The sequence below is a fragment of the Octopus bimaculoides genome, chromosome 4 (assembly GCF_001194135.2).
Source record: "Octopus bimaculoides isolate UCB-OBI-ISO-001 chromosome 4, ASM119413v2, whole genome shotgun sequence".
In the NCBI taxonomy this organism is placed as follows: domain Eukaryota; kingdom Metazoa; phylum Mollusca; class Cephalopoda; order Octopoda; family Octopodidae; genus Octopus; species Octopus bimaculoides.
Window position 1 is genome coordinate 12326617 of NC_068984.1, and position 1541 is coordinate 12328157.

General features: G+C 34.5%; 1 protein-coding gene across 1 annotated transcript in view; it reads left to right on the forward strand.

Moving 5' to 3' along the window:
• Positions 1-1541, forward strand: part of LOC106883527 (complex I assembly factor ACAD9, mitochondrial) — a 54735-nt gene that overhangs the window by 46554 nt on the left and 6640 nt on the right. Inside the window, exon 13 of the mRNA XM_014934561.2 lies at positions 491-570. Coding sequence (XP_014790047.1) covers positions 491-570 — 80 coding nt within the window. The remainder of the gene's footprint in view (positions 1-490; positions 571-1541) is intronic.

A 1541-nucleotide genomic window follows, 5' to 3' on the forward strand; every position in this document is an offset into this window, starting at 1 on the left:
GACTACCCTTTCAGATATACTTTCATTGTGATTTCTGCAATGTGGTGCATAAATTGTCAAGTAAATGAGACGCATCTTTGCCTCCACTGATTCACTTGCAAAGTGTTGAGTAAAATTATTTCGTTGCAGACCTCCTTTGGGTCTTTTTATTATCACTACGACACACATAGTCCCCAGTTGGTAACATTGATTTCAAGGCCCTCCTAGATGAGAGACTGGCATTCCACTTAATGTCTATGTTCCATGCTGGCATGGATTGGAGAGTTATTAATGTAGAAATATGGTATCGTAGCTACTAACAGTTGAGGGTTGCGTAATCTAGACGGCGTTTTTAGATTTCATTATTCTCTTTAACCCGGGCAAAGCCGGGTATTTCTGCTAGTAACCAATAGATTTTGAATTTGTTATACAAATATTTGATTTAATTAGCTGTATTTTTGTTGGAGTAGTTTGATAATTCTACTTTATTTTAATCTTTTTTATTTTCTAGGGAACCAATGAAATCTTGAGGCTATTTGTTGGACTCACTGGTTTAAAACATGCTGGTGTATCTTTGAAAGAACTAATCAAGTGACTAGAATTTATTTTAATTTACCATGAGTTTGTGAAATCTGTAACCATCTCTTCTTATTTTTAGAAAAACTCTATCTAAGACTTAATAAATGTTTTCTGTTTTTAAGATGTTGTATATTACTAGGACTGCTACATATTATTCCCTCTGTGGCAATGTAAAGTGAAGACTATTCAATTCATTTACTGCGTTAGCAAATGAGAGCTATTGAACTAATTACAACAAAGCAGCACCAACGTCCTCTCAATGATTAGCCAGAGATGATTTTTAAAATGAGAATATCTGAAATAAACTCAACTGCTCTCTTCTACTCAGGAATTTTTAAATGAATAGCATGAGAGCTTTTGGTTTTCTCTTCTCTTAAATTCTTGCCTCCTTTCGTATTCCTGTTGTATAGAATTATGTATATCTGAAAGTATACTATAACGTGTTAATATGTATATGTATATAATTTAAGGGAAATAATCAGAGAACAACTTCATGTAAAGTAAAGTAAATATAACAAATAATCCAGAATCTTTGTCCGGTACCGGATCGATCCCAAAATCTAATCAGTTTGTGCCAGTCACGAGGCCAAACATCCTTGAAAGTTTCATCTGAATCCATGCAGCAGTTCTTGAGATATCTTGTTCACGGACTTACAAACAAGCAAACACACTACTGAAAACAATACCTCTGCCTTTGCTAAGGCAGAGGTAATAAAGTATGTAATGTAATTCTGTGTAGCCTGCACCAATTATATTACTATCTAGAATCATGAAAAAATACTGAAACTAATTTCAAATATCTTGGTGAAGTTAAACATTTATTATATACACTATAGGTGCAGGGGTGGCTGTGTGGTAAGTAGCTTGCTTACCAACCACATGGTGTCTTCTACTATAGCCTCGGGCCGACCAAACCCTGGTGAGTGGATTTGGTAGATGGAAACTGAAAGAAGCTCGTCGTATATATATATATATATATATAT